General features: G+C 52.0%; 1 protein-coding gene across 1 annotated transcript; it reads left to right on the forward strand.

Annotated features, from left to right (window-relative positions):
• Positions 1-814: 814 nt before the first annotated feature.
• Positions 815-21,353, forward strand: RALY (RALY heterogeneous nuclear ribonucleoprotein). Its single transcript, XM_075721108.1, has 7 exons — positions 815-1,070; positions 6,207-6,279; positions 14,252-14,299; positions 14,551-14,711; positions 15,372-15,485; positions 16,041-16,186; positions 21,309-21,353. Exons 1-7 carry the CDS (start codon positions 815-817, stop codon positions 21,351-21,353), a joined length of 843 nt encoding a protein of 280 aa, XP_075577223.1.
• The last annotated feature ends 2,973 nt before the right edge of the window (positions 21,354-24,326 follow it).

Genomic DNA, 24,326 nt, shown 5'->3' on the forward strand with positions numbered 1-24,326 from the left:
ATCCCTGGCTCCTCTTTGTCCTCAGAGGTGACACCTGTGCTCAGGGGCTGCCCATTAAATACCCCAGGCAAAAAACCCAGGGGATCATGCCTTGCAGCTGTGGGAAGCGGGTTGGAGTGGCTTCCAGCTGATCCAGCTGATGGCTTAGCGATTCCCAAGCTAACAGTGACACCTCCTGTTTGCGCAAAATTCAGCTCAAAGCCCAGCATGTAAATATGCAGGCAGGCAGCAAAGTGCGTATAGCAGAGGGGAGCACATGGGCTGCTCCGCCACCTAAAGCTCTTCATTTGCATCCAGAAAACTCACATCCTCTTCCCAGCTGCAAGCGCGGATCCGCAGGGGTGAGGCCATCCCTGTGCGTGGTGGGAGCTGGCCTGTGCTGGGAGGTGCTCAGCAGCAGGGGAAGGCTCGGAGAGGCAGGCATGAACAAAGGTGCTGAATGCAAACTGCTTTACCAAGAGCAGTCCTTAGAGGGGTAGAAGCTTTCCTATACTTGCATTAAAGCTTTTACTTAGATGTACAATTGATTTAAATCTTGCTTTGTCCCCCAAAAGCAACCAGCTTACACCCAGAGTGTCAGCCTGATAAATAGGTTTCCAGCAGAAGTTTTGAGCTGGCTGTGACATTCCCCTCCCCAACACACACGGGCTCTGTGGAGGTGGGATCCACCCAGCTGTGACTCGTTGAAGTTGAGGAGCTGCTTCTCTTCCCTCCAGGCTTGCTGGGAGATTTATCCCCCACCTCTTTTTGTAAGATTCCAGCAATTCCCTTGCACACCTTCCTGACTGCCGATTTGTTCATTCAGGTGTTCAAGATGTCATTGAAGGTGCAGACAAGCAACATCACGAACAAGAATGACCCCAAGTCCATCAACTCCAGAGTCTTCATTGGCAATCTCAACACAGCCGTGGTCAAGAAGTCAGATGTGGAGACCATTTTCTCCAAGTATGGCCGAGTGGTGGGCTGCTCCGTTCACAAGGGCTACGCCTTCGTACAGTACTCAAATGAGAGGCACGCGCGTGCCGCTGTCCTGGGCGAGAACGGGCGCGTGCTTGCTGGCCAGACACTTGGTAAGTCTTTTCTTGAGCCATTTTAGGTGTCCGGGTGCAACGTGGGTTGATTGCTCCCTGGGGGATGGTCAAGGGATGGCCACTCCAAGGTCAAACTGGGACATCAATCTGCAGGTCGGGGTCAGGTCCAGTGATGGTGAGTGGGTCAGACACAACCCGGTGATGACCAAGCAGGTCCGTAGTGACAGGGCAGGTCTGGGGCCAGGCTGGGAAGTCAGCCAGTGGGTCAGGATCAGTAGGGTCCATGGCCAGGCACAGGCGTGGCTGTGACAGAGCTGGAGACCAGCACTCCTACCACACAGCTTGGGTGGGGGCTGAAGGCTCCCGGGTCCCCGGTGGGTAGGCCGCAGAGTGAGGCCGGTCATGGCCGTTCAGGCACATTAGTGCCCTCAGGGCTGTGACATTGTGGCCCAAAAACTCATGTTGCAGGCTGCGATTGTAGAAGCTGTAAGCTCACAGTTCTGAGTCATCCCACGTGCTTGTCCTTGATCTGGTGGGGAAGGACAAGGGTGGGAAAACACATTGCCTGGTTCCCTTTCTGGACCAAGCCTTACCCTTTGCCTGCCAAGAGAGGTGGTAGTCTAGCTCAGACTAGCTCAGGCTAACTTTAGCCAGCTGATGTTAAATGAGATAACTTCCCCCCCAGACACATGGAAGTCTCTCATCTTCACTGCTATGTGATAAGAAATAACAAACAAAGCCACCCCAGCTGCTCCCAGCTACATCCTTATTTTGCAGATTGCTCTGAAGTGTCACATGCTGAAAAGCTCTTGTCACCAGCTCTAAGCTGAGAATTGGAATCAGAGACAGTATTTTTAATGAAAAATTGTTATTTCCAAGCCTGCTGCAAGGAGTGGTCATTGGGCACTCAGGAGAGCGATTTGCAGCCCATTCCCACCCTGCTTCTGGCACAGCAGCCTGAAATAAAAAGTTGCATGTTAGGTCTGATCTTTAAGACAGCATGCCATTTCCATCCATGGTTTATTCAAATACCAGAAACTTCTTTTCCCTTCTCTTACGGTCCAGAGAGCAGAGCTGCAGACCAAGGCGAAGCGCAGCGTGCCAGGGATGCTTCCAGCCCAGGCATTGCCCATGTGTGCGGTCTGTAGATACCACAAAGAGGACCTTGGGGAGCAAAGGAGCTTGTCGTGATGCTCCAGGCAGATACAAGAGATGCAGCTGAGAGACAGGGGACGCTTGCCCACTTAGCTGAAGAGAGATGAAAGGTTTACCATGATAGGAACATCTTACTCTGCTCTCAGTGCGGGTCCCAGAGGTCTGGCATGCCAACAAGACAAAAGGACTGTATTATAACTGGGAGTCCTGTACGTGTACTGGACAAGGTGCAAATTCAGCTCCCTTGCATCTGCCTTCCCTTCATGGGCCAGCCTTACCGCAGGAGGACTCAGCAGGCTTTCTTTGCTGTTCGTGGACCAGTATAAACACGGCAACGCTCACCTTTCAGGATAATCCAGCAGAGAAGAGCTGAACAATGTGGTTAGGAAATGTCTTTGCACAAAACAAGGTAGAAAGTGTCCCCCCCCGAAAAAAGAGGAGGTGATGGCCCCATAGGAATGTGGAGAGGAAGGACAGGATGGAACAGGCAGGGGACATGGCTGACACATTGCTGAAGAGGCTGTCCCTGCTTCTGTTCATGGGCAAGGTTTTGGGGGGGTCCTTTGAGGTGATGATAAAACTTCGCTCCCCAGGTGGGCAGCAGGGAGCTAGGCTGCTTTCTGCCCTGGCAGCTCCAGAAAGTTCAGCAGGGTGCCACCATGCGATCCTGTGGAAGAGCTGCAAACCATGACTGCCAGGCAAACGGCTGCGCTGGGCATGGCAGGAGCTCAAGGGGGATCACCGCCTGCGCGGTGGGGCAGCATGGCTGAAGGCAGTGCCCGGAGTAGGGGCGAACTACCCCCAACCTGCCCAGGGGCAGCGGCTTGTTGACAGTGCAAGGCCACATGTCCCCCGTGCCAGCATCTCCATCCAAATCCAGAGCCACTCCTGCCAGCACTTCCCGGAGTGGCTCAGTTGTAGCAGCCCTGCGTGGCACAGTTCAGGTGAAACTGCCTTTCCTGCCTGCGCCGTTCAGGTGGGAAAGAGAATTTGCACCAACGTTTAAGAAATGTTGTGGGGAAAGCATCCAGTTTTGCATGTGCCGTGAGTGCTGTGCCTGACTCGTCTGAGTGGGCATGTAGTCTCAGGATCTCGTATCTCCCCCAGCATCCGTCAAGGCTCTTGCAGCTCCTTCAAATAGAGCATAGAAAAGCTGGTCCTTGCAGAAACCCTTAAGTCAACGACCCCGGCTCTCGGTGGTACTTGTCCCTCCAGGAGCACAGCTGGCTGTGCTGCCGAGGGACAGTTACACGCACCGGTGGTGCCAGGAGGGTTCAGCCCTCCGTCTGCTCCTGAGTGCCAGCGGTGATTTGCAGGTAACATCTTCCAGCACATGCCAGAATGAACGCGCAAAGCAGCAGCATCTTTCTAGCTCGTGTCTCCCAGCTAAGGTCAGCTCTCAAGCTGAGTGGTCTAACAGCTTTTCTTCCATTTTTCCTTTTTTCTTCTTCTTCCTTTGTCACCAGATATCAAACTTGTGTTTTAATTGATCGGCAAGAAGCTGAATTTATCACAAAACGGACGTGTTTGAAACCACGGCTGTAGCCCATCATGTGCTGGGACATGGACTGCTCTGCCAGCCAGGTCCTGGCAACCTCTGTGCTTTCTCCAGATGCTCCCAGGCACCCCGGTCGTTGCAGGAGGCAGTTACCATTCCAGGGCGGAAAGCTCTGCACTGGAAGCTGGATCCACACCATAGTCTGACCCTACCGTGTTGGCCAGACAAAGCTCGACCTCCCCACTGAGTGTGGGACAGGCTGCCTGGATATGAGCAGGAGGGGTGGATGCTGCGATGGGGTAGGCAGATGGATTCAGCAACGCAGAGGAGGGAGCCAGAATGGGAACGAGATGCAAAATCTGTCCAGGCTGATGTGCATTGCAGAGCTCTTGTCTCTCCTTGTTCACTACCAAGGGAATCCTGAGGGATCTGACTGCTCATCACCACTCTAGGTTGGAAGTATAAATTCCTGATCTGTGTGTATGCCCCAATACAGGCTCCACAGTGCTATTTCTAGCAGTGCGTACCAGCAAATTGAGCTAATTGTTGTCATCAGCCACCACTGGGCTTTCATTCAATCTACCTTGAAGGGTGTTAATCAGCATGGTGCTGTCATTAGCTCTTCATTTGTCACGAAAAGTGACTGCCAGCTGGCAAGATGCACCCTGACAGCAGAAAGGGTTCACGACAAGGGAACTGGAGCTGAGCAGGGCTGTGTTCTGGGATGCACCAAGGCAGCATTTATTCCTCTCTTCCTTTACAGCAAACAGCATTGCCAGAAGCATTGCATTGCTCGGCAGACTCAGGAAGGCAACCACATGCGTAATGTTCACACCAGCAGCAGTCGTCCACCGACCCGTCCTACGGCCGTGCGCGTCCTTGCTAGCGTTCAGGCTCAACGCTCGTCTGCATTCCCCTTAGCAGTTGAGTATGGGAGGATGGAGGGTGGAAAGCAGCAAAGAAAACACAGGCTCTGATCTGAATGTGCCTCCAGAGGAACATTCAATGTAGTGGCTGAGCGGCACCCTAATACCACGCTTGTTATGCAAGCTTATAAACAGGCTAAGCTCCAGCTTCAGTAGGAACGATGTCTCTTGCTAGACCCTAAAAGGCAGTCTGAGGAATTGCACGGCAAGACATTTGGGCAGTGGGAGCATGTCCGTGCTCCTCCGGCGCCGTGTCCGATGAGTGCAGCCTGTACTCCTCCTGCTCAGGTTGTTTCAGCAGTGCTGCAGCTTCCTTGTGCTCCTGAAGATGATTTTCTTGGTTAATAATGAAGTCGGCACCCTGTTCACTCTGGATCACTTTGCAAGCTCTTTATTTTGATGGTGAGAGGACCAACCTGTCCACATTTCTCCATAAAGTCCCTTCATCCAGCATGAAAAAAGCAATGATTAATAAGCTTAAACCTGCTGAGTTCCATGGCATATCCTGCAAGTCCTGAAGAGGTGAGAACTTAAATTCCCCAGCTGGCAGCCACAGATCCACAAACCCTGCGCCCCAGATAGAGACCTTCAAATCCACCTGCACCTCAGGGGCTGTAACTCGTGCCACCAGCTTAGCACGAGGACCTGCCCCAGTGCTGTGGGGCAGCCCCTGTCCAGCGCAGTGCAGATGGTGCTTTTGCCTATGTAAGGAAATCCTGTCTTGCTTGGCTCAGATCTGGCATGCCCAGAGGTCTGACACCTATTCAGACAGAAAGGACCTGAAGAACAGAAAAAGTTCAGGGCTGATTGGAGAAGCCAGCAGGGAATTTGCTCGCTCCTGGGCAAAGAAACGAAGACGGGGTGAGGCCTCGTGCTCCCAACAGCTCATCTCTCTGCAGTTCTGGGGCCACACTCAGCGTTAGATTGCCAGGCTCTCGGCAGCCTCCATGAAATTGGCTGTATCACTTTATTCTCACATCAAAAGTGCATTTGGCATTGAGGCCGAGGAGAGAAATTTCCTCGGGGTATTAGAAGAGCCCATTCTCACCTCCCCTGGTAGAAGACGCTCCTCTGAGATCCGCAGGGGTGGCTGCAGGCGTGTGCCTGCACCCCGTGCAGCTTTTAATGCAGCCCAGTCCACAGTGATGCCTGGCTGGCTCGTGCTTAGCATTCATTTTTATTCTAGAAGGAGCAAGGGATAAATTGTTAGCAGTTTGCAACGTGCAGCAGTTGTTTTATATATTGTCTGTACCTTGTCATTACAGCACAGAGTTCTCCGGAGAAGTCTGTCCTGAATTTGCAGGGAGGGGGGAGGTATTAGACATGTGCAGGGTGTTGATGTCAAAAATAAATGGTTAGTAGCTTTGTAAAGGAAAAGGAAGAGGCTTGCCAGGTGCAAGAATATATTTGCCTTCTTGCTGAGGTCCAGCAGGGCCCCAGCCATGCTAAAAGCAGGTGGGAATGTGATGGGAGCTGTGGAGGAGTTTGTTTCTGCTGATGGCAGGGCTGTGCACAGCCTCCCTTGCTCCGCGGTCGGGTACGGCTCCCAGTGAGTGTGGACGTGCCGTGTCATAGCTGCATGTCTGTTCATTGCAGATATCAACATGGCCGGGGAACCTAAACCCAACAGACCTAAAGGGCTGAAGAGAGCAGCCTCCGCGTTGTACAGGTAGGTCTCCACTGCGCCACCTCCCTGCGGCGAGGTCTCCGGGCTGGCATTTGCCTTCCAGCTGGGGCTGATTTTTCGCACCCCGCAGGCTGCTGCCCCAAGCTCCCTGGCCCCTACCCCAGGCAGCCCTGGGCTGCTGCTGCACGTTCAGATCTCCTCCCATGGGCTTCTTGGCCTTTGCAGTGCCCCTCAGTGGTAGGCTGCAGGGAGGAGAGCCAGCGAGAGGCGTCAGCGGCAGACCCAAGGTTGGCCAACACTCATGGCATTGCGGGACTCTGCCTGGGCATGGTCCAACCTGTGAATGGTGTTGGACCTGGAGATCGTTGGAGAAAAGCAGGCAGTACCTGCTTTAACCAGATCAGGGGTCTTGAAAGAGGGGTAGCAAGGCGAGCGCTCCCCTCCAGCCCCAGCTTCTCCAGCTGGGGAGTAGGAGTGGGGCACACTGGCATATGTTGGGTGTTGGGGAGAGCAGGGAACAGGGATAATTTACGGAAAGACACTGGAGAAAAGGGCAAGAGAAGAAGGACAGGGAAAGGGAAAGAAGAAAGGAAGAAAGTGGGAAGCCCTTGGGGCAACAGATGGAGGTGGCCCAAGGAGGTGGCCGGGGGAATCCCCAAGGGAGCCCACGCCGAGGAGCAGTGACCAAGGGATCAAGGGAACGGGAGGGACAAGCAGGACATGGAGCAGGTCTGTGGGAGCTGTAAGCTGTTACAGATGTCAGTGAGCCTTCAATGCCACTGTTGCCAGCTCTAGAGACTTTATCAAGATTTTGACAAGAAGTGAAGATTTCAATTTAAGTCCCAGAGTCTGGAGTCATGGAAATATGGGAGGAACTCATTAAGTTCTTGCTCCTGAGGTTGCAGAAGGGAAAACTGGAAAAGGTATTTGGAGAGTACCCTGCAGGTTTCAAGAACCCAAAACAAAATAACAAGATCCCAAAATGTGTTTTATTTATAAATTCTCATTGTTTGTATGCTAGTCTCATGGTGTGGAGACTGGGGCACTGAGTCAGGATTTAGAAGGTGCGATGTTGGGAAGAAATGACTAAAATCAGTATCAGGGTTATAGGTAGGTGTAATAAAAAAGGAAACCATGAGAGAACTGCAGATTTTTCTACAAAAAGAAAAAAATGTGAGAGGGATGAAGAGAAATGAAAAAGCCTACGATTCAGGCTCAGCTACGCAGTCCACCACCAGTGTGCTACAAAATGGCAATCCTCAGTGCTGGCAACGCTCTTCTGGCATAGGCAAACCCTCCACAGCTTCAGCAACCCTCCCACCACCACCCCCAAGGCGTCTGTTGAGACCTTCCCCGAGTCTCTCAGCTGAGCTCTCCCTTTGCAGCTTTCACCGGGCAATTTTTTCCTCCCACCTTGGGCCACCTTGGCCCTTCACTAGAACTTGGCCCTCTGGATTCGCGGGGGACACCAGTCGAGGGGAAGTGGACTCTCAGTGCATTAACCATGCTGATGGATGGAAATAGAGATGACACAAATCTTTCCATTCAGCTGCACGTATACTCCTTACGTGGTGCTGGTAGCCGTAATGCAAATCAATTCATTCCATACATCTTGCAATAAAGAGCATTTCATTTACTCTTCGTCCGTGCCTTGACCGCTAATCCATTTCTGTTGAAATGACAAATATTTCAGTCTTCCAGGCTGCCATGTAGATGAAGAGAGGGCAAACGAGAGATGTTTGCTTCCTCCCACAAATACGGATATGCTAAAATATGGGCCAGAAGACTACACTGCTCTGAGCTTCAGCAATATATCATCCCAGATTGGTGACAGATTTAAGCTTTGCCATCTGGACTAGCAGAACATACGATATCTCAGAGAAAGCAGGGAACCCAGGTTTGCAGTGAACCGTGGTTATAGCTTCCCTAACCACCATAAATTTTTCTAAATGTTAGACATCAAAAATCACAGCACTATAATTTATAGAAATGCTGTGTTAAACACATAAGATTATTTTTCTGAAGGTTGGGTTTTACTGTGCCTCACTCCACGTCTGTATGAGAGGGTCAAGGGGAAGGGAAGGGAAAGGAAATCTCATTTTGGACATAGAGGAAGCAACATTTTTGACACTCGTACTTGATCCACTAGCCCAGGGCGTACATGGGTGTTTAATAGAAATCCTTTCGGGTAGCCTCCCATCTACCTCCAGGAGGTAAAACAGGTAAAACATACACCCAGGGTCATGCAATCATAAAGTTTCTCAGGTCTCTCCACAAGAGCGACCTTCAGCTAATATAAAACCTTGCTGTCATCACTGCTCTCCCCTGACCTCTCTGGATCTTCAGGACCTCCCTCCCTCTGCCTCTGGCATTTGCCAGAGCATGCGGGAAGTCCCCCGGGTGCTCCTGCCTGGCACCCCGGCCACCGCTGCTGAACACAGACGTGCCTGGAGATCCTGCAGATGAGTTAGTGAGGACGGCTGGAAAATGAACTTGTGTTTTGACCATGTCCCCCAGGTATTCACGTACTGTGTCTCAAAACCTTTTGCCTTCTGCCAATACTTTCCTTGCCTGCATAGCGAATGTCTGGAGAGGATTTCCTAGGGCGGTTTGAGCCACGTTCGGGTCGGTGCCAGTGATCCTGCTGTGCTGTGAGTTGGCTGCTTGTTGCCGTGGGCTGGGAAGGGCAGGTGGCTCTGCCCCAGGGCAGTGGGGTCTGCTAGTGCCGCACTTGACCTTTGGAAGCACAAATCTCTGCCCTTCCCTGTCATGCTGGTGCTAATGTTGCTCTGTAGCCAAAAGGGCGGTGAGGACAACCTAAGCAAGAACTGCAAGAGCGACCGAGTGTCTGGCAGCTCGGTGGCCCGAGGAACTGTCTCTGAAACGGCGACAGACACAAACCACCGCTGATCGCTGACTTATTTTCACAGTCTACAGATACAAACGGACAATGTCCTTCCAGCTCGGCTGGCGTTCACATCCCTTGTTACACCCATTACGATCCCTGCAGAAAGCTGGTGTCAGCCCACCTCCAAACAGATCCACTGCTCCCACGTCTCGGCGGCGGTGCCGGGAGCAACGACAGCCCGGCAAGCCCTGCTGCCAAATCCACACAGACAGGGCTGAGAAACAACCACAGGGCAGAGGCGGAGGCGAGTGATGGTACCCAAACCCGGCAGGCCCAACATGGGCAGTAAGAACGTGCACGCTGTCCCAGCCTGGAGCAGCCCCTCTGCAGCCCCGGCATCTTGGAAGTGCCGGGCTCCCTTCCCACGTTTCTCTCCCAGCTTCCCGCTACCGTGGCTGCTTGCAGGAGGAAGGAATCTTACACCAGAGGCACCAAAGCTCACTATTTGATCAGTGCCAGATTTTCCAAAGTAGCTTTCCAGCTATTATTTCTACTATTCCAGGGTATTATTTCTACTGCTGTAATAATTAAGGTTGTGCAACCATTAGTAGAAGGACGTGAGCTGAGTACAAAGTGTCGCTTGCGATTATCGGTGCGGGGCTGTCGGCCAGTAATTAAAAGCACAGCCGCTCAAATGGACATTTTCTATTCAGGTACACGCTCAGAAATGGCACCGCAAATGCAATGTAAAGGCAGCACACACAAACAGTTGCCCTTCAATTATGAATATTTGGATTTTGAACCTTTGTGAGTCATTAATAAATGTTATTTAATTACTAAGGAAAAACAGAGCAAGAAGAAATGCATCAGGAGGCGGAAGCATCGTGTTACTTGACACAGCCTCCCACTCTGATTGTCCCTGCTTTATTTTTAAAGGGCGCAATGTCACCAACTGATTGAAAACCAGCAAAAATTATTCCTGTACACAAAGGAAGCCCTGCCAGGTCACTGAAAAATGACCCATCAGTCTCAGGAAGGTTTATCCTACGTGCAGTGAAATTTTCAGGTACACAATGTCCAGATAAATCACCCACACTAAGGCACTCACTTTTTACTAACTTTTTTTTTCTGCGTTCGTGTTGGAAGACCTGCCTTTTGCTCAACGCCTGACTTCCAAGGATGCTGGTAAATGCATCCAGTCACTGCCTCCCTGGCATCATCTGTAAAACCGTGACCCGACTGGCATCTTATAGCAGGGTCATACAGTCACAGACTTCCAAAAATCCTGTATTTCAGCCTGCTGCCTCCCTTGAGGGCTGCCTCATGGTTAGCAGGTATTGAAAGCGGTGCTGCCAGAGGCTGAGATCAGAGTATTTGCCGGCCCGCAGCGTCTTAAGTCTAAGGATGGGTTCATCGCACGTGAGTTCAGCCCTTTATGCTGTCAAGGCCTTTACGTGGGCTGCTTGTCTGGACTCCCTTTATGCTTGCTGGATAAAAAAACCAGTTCTTCACCTGACAGTATTTTAGATGTCTGCCTTTGGATGTGATGTACCATGACCTGGAACTGCCTCTTCCCCCCCGGGCTTGGATTTATCTCTTTACATTCCCGGTGTCTGAAGCCAAAGATGAATCACACTGGGTTTGGGAAGTGGGGACCAGCTCCCTGGGATGATTATGCCCCTAATTCCATTTGAAATGGGTGGAAGTGTCTCCAGTCCCCTAAGGATTCGAGGCCAGGGCAGGTGTACCGCCCCGCCCCCTTGCTTTTCACCCACAAGTATTAGTAGATGCTCTTGGACCCCCTGCCCTGTAGATCAGCCATGTTGTAAGTCAACTGCACTGCCTCTGTAAACCAGCTGCAAAACTGGGCCAGTAGTGATTTCCACCAGAAAAACGCGAGGCTGCCCAGCTTTGCTCACACATTCTCTACTGCAAATAGCGTAGTAGCATGTACAGTGTTTATTAGCCACTTCATATACCAAACTGCTGGTTTGACTGGTCTTGAAAAAGGCTTAGGACTTCGCCGGAGGTTTTAGGCTTCTCCATCTTTCTCCAGTCCACGCCAGGTTGCATCTAGAGGTACTTGAGGCCGGGCTTCATCCTGTTGGTGCTGTAGCAGAGCCCAGGAGTGAGGCAGAGGTGACCAAACACCGCAGGGCAGGGTCGGTGATGGAGATGGAGGGTGCCCACCCCGTTGGGGGCTTCATTCCTTGTTTCTAGATGCAGGGCTTTGCCCGGGACAGAGCTGACAGCAGCAGGGCAATGCCCACGTGATGGGGTTGGAGCTGCAGCTCCTCTGCATCCCCATCTCTCCAGGGAGCTGGCCACGAGCTGAGCCCATGGTGTCCACAACTCGACCAATGGGGCTCCCGCTGGGGAGCGAAGGACCTTTTGGGACAAAAGCCAGCTCAGACCAGGAGCATAAATAGGGTGAGAAGAAAGGAGTGCAGGTGTTTCAAAGTTTTGCCAAATGGCCCCAAGCTTTGTGTTGTTTATGAGCAAATGGTCTAAAGCTCCCTCATGGTCTCCACGGCACAGTGAGCTTCCAAGCAAGAGCAACAGCCCATGGAGGGAGTTTTTGCTGTGAATAAAGAAACCGCTTCATCCCATTTGGAGTCCTTGAGCCGCAGGGAGATGCCACTGTCTTTTCTTGCCTGTGGCTATGGAGAACATTGGCTCCAGGGCATTGCTGGATCAAGCCAGAAGCAGTTCACCACAGCCTGTCAGGATTGACAAATATTACAAAATTGCAGCAATTTCGTTTAAGTTGCATCTAAGGAAAACCAAAAAAAAGCCCAGAAATGAAGGGGAGTCTGACAGTGTAGAAGCATCCTAGTTCAATTTTCCTTTCAAATGACTTCCTATTTTGATTGTATTCTGTGTTTATTGGATTGAAACAGAACTGCAGTCAAATATCCTCAGCGATCAAAATAGATTGGCGGGCTGAGGGGAGCTATTTTCTTGGACATTTTCTGTATTTCCAGGTTTCATCCTAGGTTAGAATGAAAATCAAGTTACCAGTCACGAAAATCTCCGTGCAAATACATTTCCTCATTTCATACTGCCCATCTCCTCAGCCATACGAACAGGCTGGTTATATTTGAGCAAGAGCTGACGTGGTAGGAATTACCTTTCCTTTTCAATTCAGAAAAGCACACAAGGGAATAAATACAGATCACACAGTGGTTGGGACAGAAGGCTGCCATGATATTAATTTCTCCTCTGTGAGCCCAGCAGAAACATTCTCTACAAGTCAGGTCAGAAGGGGAGGATGCCAAGGCTGAAAAGATGTTGGAATTCATCTATGCTGAGACTGTCAGCAAAATGACTATTTTTCATCATGCATTTGAATTTGGAAGGCTGATGGCAATAACACCTCCATAGTCACATCTTTCCCTATCCTGCCATTGCTGCTTGCTTGGCCGAGACCCTGCATCCAGCATCCTGACCAGCCATGGAGATAAGGTCCAGCTTTATAAAATACCTCCTTGCTTGAAGTCACCGTGGCAGTGCATGATGGTGGCAGCAAACCCCAAAAGAGGCAGTAGGTGCAAGTGCTGTCTTGTCCTGAACCCTTTGCACCACCTGTCTGTGGCCCCAAAGGAGCCCTGGTATCTCCAACCATCCAGAGCATGCTTCAGGTCCCCCCCGAGGCATAGGCTGAGCCTCCGCATGCCACCACAGGCTTCTGGGGAACCCAAGGAGCATGGAAGAAACCCATTTAAGAAACCAGCCGGTTACTGAAACTAAAACAGTAGGTGGGAAGCCCAGTGCCAGCTTAGGCAGGACAGGCGTCCCGGGTCAAGCCTGGAATTTCTGGTCCAAACCACACTTCCCACCGGCCGTCCTGGCCAGCCACATGTTCTTCTTGTCACTTCTTGCCTAAACACAGGACACCAAATTTACTCTCAGCTACATACTTGAGCGCTCATCCTTCCCTCTCCCCATGGCCCAGTTTCTCCTGGCTCAGAGTCCTTCCCGCTCCCCATCACTCTCTCTTTATTCCCATTAGATTTTTCTTGGGTTTTATAAGCCACTTCAAAAGGTTTCACGATGCAGGACAGACTCTTTGCTTTCAAGGGCTGCAATAACCATTCTCTGTGTTCAGTGCAGAGAGGAGGGAACGTCAGCATAACTTCTTATTTAAGCATTATTAATTCAGCCAGCAACACACAAGGGAACCAGACGCTGCGTTTAGCTGGGGGCGGCTGGTACGTTTGGCAGCGTTGCTCTTCCCGCTGCTGTGAGCATGCCGGGGCATCAGGCAGCACCAGAGCAGGTCTTGGGCCTGCAGAGCTGTGGTTGCCCGCTGTAACCACCTCGTTTGTGTTGCCTTGTGAAAAACCAGCTGCGGCAAGAGAGAAAGCGCGGTACTGGGTCTCCAGGGAGTGAGAAATGCATTGCTCCAACTTTGGGTTAAAATGCAGTTCAAGCTTAAGAAAACAGGGCATGGGCAGTGTCTTGCCGGGAGGAGAGAGGTTTAAACATCTTTGATAGCAAAGATGTTAAATTAATAAATAACCCGTTCTTCCTGACTTCTCCCCCAACAGTTATATATGGTATGAAAAAAAAAAATTGTATGAGGGTGGTGGCAGGGCAGTGCCCTCCTGGCACGAGCACGGTTCCGCTGTACAAAAGGCAGGACGGAGGGATATCGGCAATGCCATGAGAACAGTTCAGCCGACGCTTTACGGACAGAACCCATTAGCTGTACTTTCAGCTTCTCTGCGCGGCCGGCTGGGGATGGAGGGCTGGTCCCCGCTCCACAGACTCAGCCATCGCTTCAAATGCAGACAGCCCCACGGGGTGTTTGCGGACATTTCTCCCCACCCCAGTTTGTAGGTTTTAATCTGCCCACACATCTTCTTGCTCCACCTCGAGATAACCAGGTTAACACTGCTGCCAACGTCACCCTGCCCAGTGCGGTCAGCCCCCCCAAATCTTTCTCCCGGGCTCGGCCCACCTCCCTGCAGACCCTCGCAGGCGGGAGGACAAGCGTGCAGTCCTGCTGGGTGGAAGGATGGAGGGGGTCCCCTATGGAGGGGGTCCCCTATGGAGGGGGAGTAAGTAAAGGACCTGGGAGGCTCAGCAGGTAATGAGGGAATACTAATAATAATGAATTGCCAGCCCTAATTAACCCCTGCCATCCTGACTCTGTCTCTGCAGCGGCTACGACTTCGACTATGACTATTACAGAGACGACTTCTACGACAGGTGAGCAGGGGAGGCATCAGCCAAAGGGGCTTTCTCTGGGGCCAGATCTTCCCTGCAGCGCGGCTCCTGCCGTGGGGAGCGAGGTGGGGTGCAGGGTGGTCCAGCCCAGCCCGGTGCGCTGGGGTCCCATGGCCAGGCTGTGCCCCGGCTCGCCGCCAGCGCTGCTTGGGTTCCAGCCGTGGCACCCGATGGCCGGCGCGGCAGGGCTGGGGGTGCCGCAGGGCTGCTTCAGCCCTGCCATCCTTCCCCAGGCTCTTCGAGTACCGGGGCCGAGTCTCTCCAGTGCCCAGGGTGGTTCCTGTGAAGCGGCCGCGGGTCACCATCCCCCTCGTCCGGCGCGTGAAGGCGACGCTCCCCGTCAAGCTCTTCGCCAGATCGGCTGCCATTGCCAACAGCTCGGCCAAGTTGAAGTGTGAGTATGTGCACGAGGTGCAGCAGGACGGTGTGGAGAGTGCTGTGCACATGGACCTCCCGTCCCCGGGCATTCACCCACAGGGCCAGATGCTCCCAGGGAAAAACCTTAAAAAACCCAAAACATCTGGAAACAACAGCCCAAGCGAGGGCCTTTCAGAAGCCCGCAGGCTGCGAATGCAGCAGGGAAAGGTGCACGTACAACCTGAGCGTGCCAAAGCCTGGCGTCGGCCTCCGCAACGTGCCGGAACAACAGACACAGAGGTGGTTTTGGGTGCGTACCACCACCCGCAGCCCCCCCCCAGCTTTCCCTGCCGGTGCCGTAAGAGGCAGCGAGGGCTGGCAGGGGAGGAGGGCGCATCGCTGCTCCATGCAAAGCCAGCCTCTCCTCGCCCGCCCACCAAGCCCCCGTTAGCCATGCAGGACACCCTGCACGCCGCTCACCACGGCTCCTTCCAGCTCAGATACGCCGTGCAGCGAGCTGTGAGCATCACCACACGTTGACCCCAGGGATGCGAGGAGTATGTGCCTAGCGTGGGGTTTCCAGTTGATTTTTTTAACCTGCCCAGCGAGGTGACTTGGGCCAGGCAGAGGGGTGAGGCAGGCGCCTCGGGCGCTCTGCAGGGCACTAAATGCCTTTTTTCCCTTCCTTCCTCCCAAGTGAAGTGCAGTGAGCTGCAAACAATCAAAACTGAGCTGACACAGATCAAATCCAACATTGATGCTCTCCTGGGCCGACTGGAGCAGATCGCTGAAGAGCAGAAGATGTCTGCAGGTCAGTTGGGTGCGTGCGGATGCCTCGGGGAGAACGTGCAAAGAGTGCAGGGAAGCCCCTGCAGAGCTGGCCTTGAAACGGTCACAGCTTAGGGCATCCTGCGGGCTCTGACAGGGAAGTGTCGACCCCAGGTTCCAGGGTAGAATCACAGGCCAAAACTACATCCCAAAATTCCCCAAATTATGGAATTGGGTTTTAAAATGATGAGACTTTTTTTTTTTCTTTCATCATATAGTTTGTATTTTTTTAGTTTGGTTTTTTGTTCTATTATTCTATTCCTATTCCTATTCCATTCCATTCCATTCAATTCTGTTCCTGTCTGCCTCCCACACTCGCTCTGGAGGGATGCAAAACGATGACCTGCTCTGCCCTCTCCAGGGTTGCTTTCAGGCAGCTTCCTCAAAATCAGCAAAACTTCCCATTGCAAAAAAAAACCCCTAGATCCATTATTTACCTACCAACTGAATTTGGGGGCCCACTGGATTAGCGTCATCAGGCTCCGGACATTGCCTCCCCCGGCCCCTGATCCTGGTGGCTTGGCTCTTGCTCTCACAGAGGTACGGAAGAAGGCGGATGGCAGCAAAAGTGAAATCTCGCAGGAAGACACGGCGTCAGAGGCAGAGGTCAACACGGAGGAGCCGCTGAACGGGGACGAGGGTGAGGAAGAGGGTCTCGCACGGGATGAGTGTGAAGATGAACTGGTAAGAGAGTTTGGGTAATACATCCCTCCAGCCAAAGGAGTTCAGTAATGGACCACACTTTTACTGGAACTTACTAAAGCCCCAGAAAAATAGTTTTTCCTTCCTCAGAAGAAATTTAAATCCCATGATTGCTCACAGCTTGTTCTTTCAAACTGTTCTACTGCTTGCAAAAGCACTGACCTAGCAAATGCATGTGGCGATGCTGAAGAATCATGGTTGGCTCTTGAAATTTGGACCGCATTTAACCTTGGTTTCGCAACTATTAATTAACAGTTAAAACAAGTTGCTCTGCTCCCAAGTAATTCTCAGATGGATTGAAACATATGGCAAAGACGGGCCACGTTATATTAACTGCACTTTCCTAACTACGTGCATTTGCAATGCCTTTTCGTCTGGACCACACCAGGTTATCAGGTCTGAGCAAGCCACGACCGCTATGCTGCACATCGATGGTGAAGGCAGCGCTCGGGCATGGCCGGCCTGATGTCGTGCACACATCAGCCACCTTGGTGATAGTCCTGCTCCGAATAAGGACACTCCTGATGAACCCAGTGAGCAAATTTTGTGCCTAAAATGCATCTGGATGGGAGCCCTGTTCTTGGGTACTCTGATGGCAAGGGTAGTACAGGGCGCTGCATTACCACTGGCAGCACGGTCATTTATCCCAAATTAAGGCTCCTCTGAGAACACGATCTGCTCCAGACCCAGGCAAAGGGCAACAAGGTGCTGGGTGGAAGGACAGCCCTGCTTGCTGCCTCTTCGCTGGGGTGACCGCACCACATTGCACGTGTGCGGCACTCTTCATATGGCTAAAAAGCTCCTCTAACTCAAAACACTTCCCAGCCTGTTTGTACTCTTCTACTCTGTCCCACCTTAGTCATGATGGATGAGGGATCTGAACAGGGTCTTTCAGCTGTTTCCGTTTCTGGGCCTCATAGCTGAAATCTGTGACTCCTGCTAAATCTAAGAAGAGGTGGTTAAGGGGAGACGTCTTAACAGACGCAATAAAGATGAAAGGCAAAAGCTGGCCTCCATCTCTATGTCAGTTAGGACAAGGAAGGCCAGATTTGAATTACACCAAGGGAAAGAGATGGTAGAAATTACTGATGATAAAGTAGCACACAGCCTGTCAACAAAAAAAATGTGGACTCTTCTGCCATTAGTGGGATAAGAAAAGAGAGTGGACAGACATCTGCTGGCAATGATTTAAGAAGAGCTGGTCTTCAGCTAGATGAACAAGATGACTATTTCGGCTCCCTTCCGTGTCTATTTTTTGTAACTCTGGTCCTAAAGTGAGATCAGAAATATTTTACTGCCAACATCAGACAGGCTCGCATGTGCTCAGCGTGGGGCACGTTAATGTGTGCAGTTTGTCTGCTGGGCTGTTCACTGCAAGGTGACTCACAAAAGCCATCCTTTATATTTTGCTCCCGACCTTACAACACTGAACAGTTTCGAGTTCTGGGGAGTGACTCCTTTATCCCACGTCTCTTTGGCTTAAACACAGTAGCGTAGCCTTCACCACCTGCTGTCCATGGACACGGTGCCCACACTGGTCCCTAAAAACATTATCTACCCTTGGCTTTGAGGGACAGCGGTGTCGCAGGAGAAGAGTGAGCGGTCACTCAGACAGAGCTGATCTAGTAGTTAGTTTATTGAGTTCTAATCAGTGAATTTAGGTATGTAAAATATTTAATAAGTACAGTCGGATTGGTGGTCAATGCTCTATTTACTACACTTAAAGTTAGGATGGGATGCAGAGATTATCGTGTAAGCTTACTGTACTTATCTTAAATGTTACATGCATGCAAAAAATGTCACTTACCAACCCATCGATGCCTGCTGCCAGGTAAGGAATCTCCCAGCTTCGAGAGATAACCTTGAGAGGTGTCCCTGCTCAAGGGGAGATCCCCGCCACGCAGCCAGCTGCTATGGAGGGAGAGCTCAACGGGCCCTGATGGCTGCAGATATTTATAGGATAAAGTGGTTGACGTGTAGTCAGATTTTTCTGCTGTGTTCATGCAGTTTCGGCCACTTATCAGCCCAGTCTCCAGCCAAACTGGTTTTTAGGTTTTGGTGCTGGGTTCTCACTGATAGCCTCACACAAGAGGATTAACTTTGTTTAGACGTACTTGCTGAGCATCCGCCTGAACCAAAGTCCAGTTAGTGCAAACAGGAGGAGTGCATCCACCACAAACAGGAAAGGCATAGTTTATGCAAGGCAGGAACCAGAGCCATACTCTGTGTGGTACCCAGCACAGAGGCTTCCCTGCCATGAACCTCTTCCCCATAGTGGCAGGTGGGGAAGATCCAACCGGACTTGGGTCTAGGTCCCACCTCTACCCTGTAGACAACTGCAGGATGTCTCCTGGGGACCAACAGGCCTGAACATCGCCGTTCACAGGGGAGTTCACTGAACCAGAGCTCACGTGAAACTACAATGGCTAAGCAGAGTGGTGCTTCACAGTGGTGTTAGCCCCAGCTGGGTGAGGGGGAGCATTTTAGACCCCAAAGGAGTGGGAGTCAGGCACACAATTTCCATCCAAAGTCAATGGGAGCTGGGCAAATACTCCCTTTCAGTAGGAAAGGAACTGCAATTCCACTGCAAAGCTGACTGCCCTGGTTTTGTGCACAAATCTCTGCTTGGCCTTGGTGTAGTTTCCAACATCACCTGGGGAAATCAAGTGCAAAATACATGCTGCAGCCCCCAGGGAGAAGGATGAAGGGGGTCCCCCCCTCCCAGCATGAGTTTGTGCCCTTTTCAGAGCGGGTGGGCAGGAAAGGAGCTCTGCAGAGCAAGGATAAAGTAGTTAATGCTTCATTCCCACAGGCTCTGCCACTAGGCTGAGGGACCTGGGAGGCCAGAAGACAGACTGGACCAGTGAAAACCAAGAAGAAAAAAAAAAAGAAGCATTGAGTACCTTGGCTTTTTCCATGTGCTTTGTCACTAGGTCCCTTGGTCCCCTGCCCCATTGAGCAGTGAGCTTACACTTTCCTACAGATGTTCTTCTAACTCCATTGCTGCACACTGGAGGGATGGCTCTATATTCCTCCTGGGTGGCTCAGCTCTGCTTTCCATCTTCTAGGTTCTGCCTTTTTATGTAGGAAAAAGTTCAGGTGGGAACTTACTGTTTATCCATGCTGTCCTCCTGCCACAGCTGCCCAACTGTTACCAGAACAGGCCATTCTTGTGCTTCAAGGCAGGTGTCCTTGAAGGTGACCCAGATGCCCTGGCCACCTTGGCCTCTGGAGCAGGCTTCCATTGGATTTTGCCAAGCAGATCCCTGGACAACCCAAAATCTACTCTCTTAAGTTCAGGGATTTGATTCTGCTCTTTGTCTTGGTCACTTCTCTCGGGATACTCAACTTCACAGTCTCATGGTCCCTGCAGCCAAGAGTTCCCTCCATCTTCACATCTTTGACCAGTTCTTCCTTGGTCATCAGTAACAGTCCAGAAGAATGTCTCCCCTGGTCAAGCAGCTGTGTCAAGAAATCGTTCTTGATGCTCTCCAGAAATCTCCTGGGTTGCTTGCACCCAGCTCTGCTGCCCTCCCACCAGATGCCAGGGTGGCTGAAGTCCCCCAGGAGTACAAGGGCCTGCGCTCAGGAGGCTTCCTCCAGCCATCCAGAGGAGACTTCGTGTCAGGTGGTCTGTAGCAGATGCCTGCCGTGATGTCACCCATGTTGGTCTGTCCCCGAGCCTCACCCACAAGCTCTCAGCTGACTCATGACCTGTTCCAAGGCAAATCCCTGTGCACCTGGACTATTCCTTTGCCCAAGCACAGGCCACCTCACCTGGCTTTCCTGAAGAGCCTGTTCCCAGGGCGCTACCTGCTCTGTAATTGCGGAGAAGGAGCCTTTGTTCTGTTGCCAGAAGTCACAAGCCTCCAGACTTCCCTCTCTCGGGAGTCTCCATCCACAGCTACTTTGAGCATAGTCTCCAGCTGTCCCTTCTTCGCGCATCGCAGTCCCGAGGCTTTTCCCCAGTGGCGTCTCTGCTAAGACCCTGCTGGTCTCTCCGATTGTAAAAATCTCTTTATCTCTCCTGGCGCCCTGTAAACCAGCCTGCTGCTAACAAGGTTGGGACCGGGCTGCCTTGCCGTTCCATTCAGATTGCCTAGCATCCCCTGCAGACAGCTCCTGGATCCATTCCCATCTCTAAAATACTCACCACAACATTTGGCCTATGCAGGAGGTAAAATACTACTGCTGAGCACCTAATTCTTTTAATGATCCTGCATTGCAGAAGGGCTCCGGGAGGGGGACTTTCACAGGCCATGCTTTCACTGTTGCACGGGGAGCGGTTCAGCATGCCGGCACTGTTATTGTGGCCTTTGGCGTGATGATTATTATGAGCGTTAGTTATCATGCTGGATGATGAGTTCTGCTGCAAACTGGGACCACTCTCTGTGTTCAACAGCAGAGTCATTACATCGTGCACCGTTTGCCATTGCGGACTGGCCGCACCTCAACATCATTGGGCAGTTCCAGTAACACGGGAATGCCTCTTCCCTGGTGCAGGCCAGTCCTAGGTCCCAAATTAACTTCTTGCAGTGCTACAAGGCATGAGCTGTGCAAGCGCACACAGTAAACTTTATGAAAGTGCTGACCATGGACTTAACCTGGCCACGCAGAAATTAGGCGTCCAGTCTAAGCATGGCAACTCGTGGCACAGGCTCAAGACCTTCCCTGGGACATGCCCGCTGGAGGTGCTGACTCTGGTGTAGCCCCAGTCAGACACCTGAGTTTACACGTACGAAAGTGGGCTTAATTTCATCCCAGTCCCGTTGAGGTTCAGCAGGAGCCAGACTTCAAAGTCCAAGAGGGAGTGACACATCCCAGGTCTGTTTGGCAGAGCCCTTCCAGAATAACAAGCCAGAGGAAATGTTTGGGTTTGGCTGGGACTGTGTCTGCCAGAAACCACAGCCATGGCACCCGGTGCCCACATCAGGTGTGTTCTGAGCTCCTCCACCACGCTGAGCGACAGACGCCGCTCACAGCATGCGAGCTCTCCCACGCCACGGTACCAGCTGCTCACCACGTGTGAGGTGTCACGGTGTCCCAGGCAGGGCGGGGAGGGACACGTGGCGATTTACTGTTTCTGGTTCCCTTTTCCCTGCAGGAGAACAGCCATTACACAGACGCGGAGGATGCCAGACTACAGTAACCAGGTACAGCTCACACACTGCCTTTCAGAGGCTGATTCTGAGCAAAAGCTTTCATTCCGTGCATGTTGGGGTGGGGGGGTGCTGCTTCCAAAGATGCTCTTTTCTGCTGATCCTCTCTGCTTTCCTAGCACTGAGCCTGGCTGCCCAGCTGGGTTGCTGATCAGCCCCTCACTCCCTTTCCTAAATCACAAATCTTTGAGGTTTAAGAAAAATGATGTACCTTCCCCCCCACCCCTTCTCACCTTGCAGCCCATTCAGATCAGCAGTGAGCAACAGTGTGAGGAAAGCACGAGGCTAAACCCTGTCCTGGCACGTTGAGCAAGACAAGCTGAATCGAAGTGCTGCTGTCATCTCTACCTGGCATTCAAAAGGAGAAACATGGCCCGACATCTTCCATCCATCTGTAAAGCAAAGACAAAGACAACTCATCATCCCAGTGAACCCCCGCTACCCCGTGCAATGGATTGGGAGCTCTGCAGCCAGCAGAGGCAGGAACCAAACCCTGCACACTCCATAACCATCACTGACTGGCTAACGGGAGAGTGGTTGTGTCACCAAACGAATCAGAGATGGTATAGAGCTTTTTGTAGGAGAGGAGGAAGAACTAAGCCTAACCCAATAAAGACCTTTTTTTTTTTTTTTTTCCCTATGCTAGGTGAGAGCCAGAGCATTTGCTAACTGGGGGAAAAGTACTGTCTCCGTTTGGACAATTTGTGTTCTCACACTAAAGGCCATGTTGAGGAGGGTATGGGGTGCACTGTCCTCCCAGAGTGGTCACCTCCTGTCGTGTCTCCTTTGCCCCATGACCTGCCGCGAGTACACGGTCACTTCCAGGTGGAAAGGAGTCGGTGCTGGTGCATGCGTTGTGCTCTTTGCAGCTGCTCGAAGAGAGGGGAAGGGGAAAGGCAGCTGCCTGCAGGAAAACAAGTGATCCCAAGCAGAAGAAACAAAGCATACGTCATCTTCATGGGCTCCTCTTTCTCCACTGGGAAACCACTATGGCTGAGCAAGTCTCTGCAGAGCGAGGTGGTGCAAGCATGCATGGATGAGACCCTTTTCTCGGACCACCTGCTCCCCAGAAGGGCTGTAGCCCACCCATTTCTCCAGCCCGGTGCCAGAGACATCAGCACCTTCCCCAGGGTGCTTGCGTCTCCTCTTGCCCCAGCCTCGCGGGGTCTTCACACCAACCTGGAACGCCAGGAGAGCGGCGCAGCCGCTCCCGCCTGCGAAGGCTGCGCTCCATCACCAGGCCGACGGGGTCTGCGCGGCGTGACAACTCGCCTGAGCGTAGCGCGACCGGTGACTACCCCGAGCAGGATGCATGTGGGCGTGCAAGCACCTCCCTGCCTGCCCAAGTTCAAGCTGCTCTCGTCCCGTGCCACGTCCCGCGAGCCGCGGGCTGCAGCAGCCAGCGTGCCACTTGGTGTGGGAACGACCTTGCACCGCAACACCCCAAAGGTCTCTCAGCCTTTTTCTTCTTGTTTGTTCCTCCTTCGCGGGCTCAGCCAGTTTTCCTGAGTTCAGGGGCAGATGGGACTGAAACTCACACAGCACTTTATCCAGATCAGATGTGTCCTGCCTGTCTCCCCTATTCCCCTCCAAAACACACACACACATCAGCGCTTTGAATCTGAAACAGCGTCCACAGCTTCCCCGTGGTCAAACCCTCGCACAGAACGCGTGGCCCCCCGGGCCGTATGGAGTGCTCTGAAAGGGGACTCCCGCTTCCTGCCCCGGCACTCAAAGCCAGACCTCACCTACGGCACCTCTCTTTGAAGGGTGAAGGGGAAAACAGGTCCCGGGGGCCACGCTTCCCTCCCCCGAGGGCCATCCTGGAGCACGCATGGCTCTTGAAGCACAAGGTTTTATTTGCATTTCTTAGTTTCAAATAATTCATGAGGGATTAAAGGGATAACCGTGCTTTCCCCTACCTTTTTCCGGTTCCTGTACAATTTATCCATTGTGTTGTACTGAGCCGCTGTAGAGCTGTTTTCTAGGCTTCGAGAGATGAGCTGCAGTTTTTGCTATGAACTGACTGTGATGCTGATGTTTGGGAGAAAGGTGACCTTGTACATACAATCCTGTATAATAAAAGAAATCAATCTAATTTGCTCTCTTTGTCATACATACACACTTTTTTCTTCTATTTCAGACAAGTCATCTTTCCCTTTCTAAGCTTCACCTCTGCCCACAGGATTTGCTTTCCCTTCCACATGGTATATCCCACTGGGCTGAGCAAAACACTGGGTTCACAGGGGCTCTGGGACTTTTCCTCTGGAGGCCTGGAAACTCATTTGATGCAGGAGACAAATCCAGGCCTTTAATCTCTGGACTTTGCACTGGTTTGGATGATCTTAAATGTCTTTTCCAACCTAAATGATTCTATGATTCTATGGTCCAGCTCATAACAGACTGGAAAGAACGAGGCCGCTGTTCCAGTTTGCACAAGCCAACAGTGCTAATAAATGCTCCTTATGCGCAATGTCTTCTGGCCGGCTCGCCGGTCCCCGCCTCAGCAGAGCAAAGCTCACCCCGTGTTGCCAGCGGTGCGCGTGTTGGCTGGCGTCACCATCCAAACCCTGGTGCGTTTGGCACCTGAGCTGTGTCTGCAGGGCACCAGTGCCCACGTGGGGAGAAGCCAGCTGCTCCCACATTTGCAAGGCTTTTTTTATATTTCCAGCCCTAGAAAGTTTTCTGCTGAGCCTGGCCTGAGCCATCATCCAGCACTGGAGGACAAAGCTGCCTATTGCATCTGTTCAAGTTCATGGTGAGCCTGGGGATGCTTGAACATCCATCCATGCATCCATCCTGCCATCAGTTCACTTCGCGATGGGTCAGACTAATGGCTGGACATCTTTGTGGCTGGGAGGGAGGAAAGACGGGGAGGGGGAAGCAAGTCAAAACTTTTGGCTATCGGGAAGATCAAAATCAGCCCAACCTTAGGTCTGCTGAGCCGCGTACCTGGGCTCTGA

Source organism: Pelecanus crispus, chromosome 14, assembly GCF_030463565.1.
Source record: "Pelecanus crispus isolate bPelCri1 chromosome 14, bPelCri1.pri, whole genome shotgun sequence".
NCBI lineage: Eukaryota > Metazoa > Chordata > Aves > Pelecaniformes > Pelecanidae > Pelecanus > Pelecanus crispus.